Genomic DNA, 2,107 nt, shown 5'->3' on the forward strand with positions numbered 1-2,107 from the left:
CTCCACTCCTAAAATTTACCGAAGAGAAATGTTAAAAAAAAAATGCCTCTGTAAATACAAGAACACAAATATCTATACCTGTATTTTTCATAATAACCAAAATGTAGAAACAATTAAAATTTCTATCAACTTGTGAGTGACTAAACAAAATGTGGAATTATTCATATAATGGAATACTATTCAACAATAAAAAAAAACAAGCTACTGATTTGGTATTAAAACATGAATGACTCTTTCTGTTCAACGAGGCGGCTGGGCTGATGCCGAGATGCAGATCTTCGTGAAGACCCTCACGGGCAAGACAATCACCCTTGAAGTTGAGCCCAGTGACACCATAGAGAATGTCAAAGCTGAAATCCAAGACAAGGAGGGCATCCCACCTGACCAGCAGCGTCTGATATTTGCGGGCAAACAGCTGGAGGATGGCTGCACTCTTTCAGACTACAACATCCAGAAAGAGTCCACCCTGCACCTGGTGCTGCGCCTGCGAGGTGGCATCATTGAGTCTTCCCTCCGCCAGCTTGCCCAGAAGTACAACTGTGATAAGATGATCTGCCGCAAGTGCTACGCACGTCTGCACCCCCGTGCCATCAACTGCCGTAAGAAGAAGTGTGGGCACACCAACAACCTGCACCCCAAGAAGGTCAAATAAGGCCCTCACCAGCTCTTCCCGCAAGGCAGCCTCCTGCCCTGGCCCATGGCTCTGGGGCCTCAATAAAGTTTCTCTTTCGTTGAAAAAAAAAAAAAAAACATGAATGAATCTCAAAACCATTATGCTAAATGAAAAAATTAAGATTTAAAAGACTACAGATTATATAATTAAATTTCTATAAAATGTCAAAAAAAATAGTGCATCTAAAAAGACAGAAAGAAGACTGGTGGTTGTCTGTGCCTATGGGTGGGGATAAGGATTGACTGCAGATGGAAACTAGAAAATATTTGGGGATTGCTCTAAAATTGACTGAATCACTCTAAAACAGGATTATGGTGATAGTTGTACAATGTTATAAATTTACTAACTATTATGGACCAGGCTCGATGGTTCAGCCTGTACCCCAGCACTTTGGAAGGCCGAGGCAAGTGGATTGCCTGAGCCCATGGGTTCGAGACCAGTCCAGGCAACTTGGCAAGACCTCCTCTCTACAATAAATCAAAAATTAGCCATGCATGGTAGCACACGCCTATAGTTCCAGCTACGTGGAAGGCTGAGGCGGAAGGATCACCAGAGCCCAGCAGATCGACGCTGAGGTGGCCGTGAGTGTGCCACTGCACTCCAGCCTGGGCAATGGAGTGAGACTCCAACTCAAAAGAGGAGGAGAAGAGTGAGGAAAGAAAGAGAAGACTTACCAAAAAAACTAGTTTTTTTATAGCTACCATTGATGGTGTGCACTCAGTAAGATATTTTTAGATGCCAAGAAAGTTTATAACAAGCTAGGCACTGTGCTAGGTGCTTTATATTGTCTTCCATACACACAACAACCCTGCTGTCTTACTTCTATAGATGAGGAAACTGAGGCTCAAAAAGAGCAAAGGATTTGTCTATGATCACAGAGTCACTTGCAAAGCCAAGATTCAAACCAAGTCTATTTGACTCCAAGGCCTCTGGGTGCTGTGGGCAGAGAATGGAGGAGCCAGGGAGACAGCATCTGACAATGAAATCTGCCAGCCCTGACTTGCAGAGCAACTGTGAACACAGTTAAGAGACATTGCATGGACAACTGGGACAGCTCCCAGGACTCTGCAGAGGAGGAAAGCAATATGAGGAATATTACTAACAATGATGGAGTTATATACTTACAAAAGTAGAATTTTATGGTATGTGATTATACCTCAGTAAAACTCTTCAAGAAAATTTTACAAAGAAAGAGTTACTATGTCCCTGAAGGTCAACAAGCTGTATCTATGACTTTCAAAACAGAATGATTCACTTCCCTGATAAAAAAAAAGTACTTTAAGACACATCAGATTGGCAAAAGCTTACAGTTGGACAATACCACATAGCGGTGAACATGTCAGCCTGGATGTGCTATGTTATACTATGATAACAACCCCAGAATCTCAGGGGCTTAACACAGAGATCAGCAAACTTTTTCTTCAAGGAGCCAGA

The 2,107-nt window shown here is 42.5% G+C and overlaps 1 protein-coding gene across 2 annotated transcripts; it reads left to right on the top strand.

Moving 5' to 3' along the window:
• The first annotated feature begins 235 nt into the window (after window positions 1-235).
• LOC103274018 (ubiquitin-60S ribosomal protein L40-like) lies at window positions 236-750 on the top strand. 2 transcript variants are annotated; one of them, XM_021719270.1, is made up of 2 exons: window positions 269-371; window positions 459-750. In XM_021719270.1, the coding sequence occupies exons 1-2, from the start codon at window positions 269-271 to the stop codon at window positions 650-652; spliced, it is 297 nt and encodes a 98-aa protein (XP_021574945.1). In that variant the 3' UTR covers window positions 653-750. The 2 variants fall into 2 exon arrangements, with proteins under 2 accessions (XP_021574944.1, XP_021574945.1); XM_021719269.1 differs by having other exon boundaries at window positions 236-750.
• Window positions 751-2,107: the final 1,357 nt, after the last annotated feature.

This window comes from Carlito syrichta, unplaced genomic scaffold (assembly GCF_000164805.1).
Source record: "Carlito syrichta isolate Samal-C Ts95f unplaced genomic scaffold, Tarsius_syrichta-2.0.1 Scaffold314339, whole genome shotgun sequence".
In the NCBI taxonomy this organism is placed as follows: domain Eukaryota; kingdom Metazoa; phylum Chordata; class Mammalia; order Primates; family Tarsiidae; genus Carlito; species Carlito syrichta.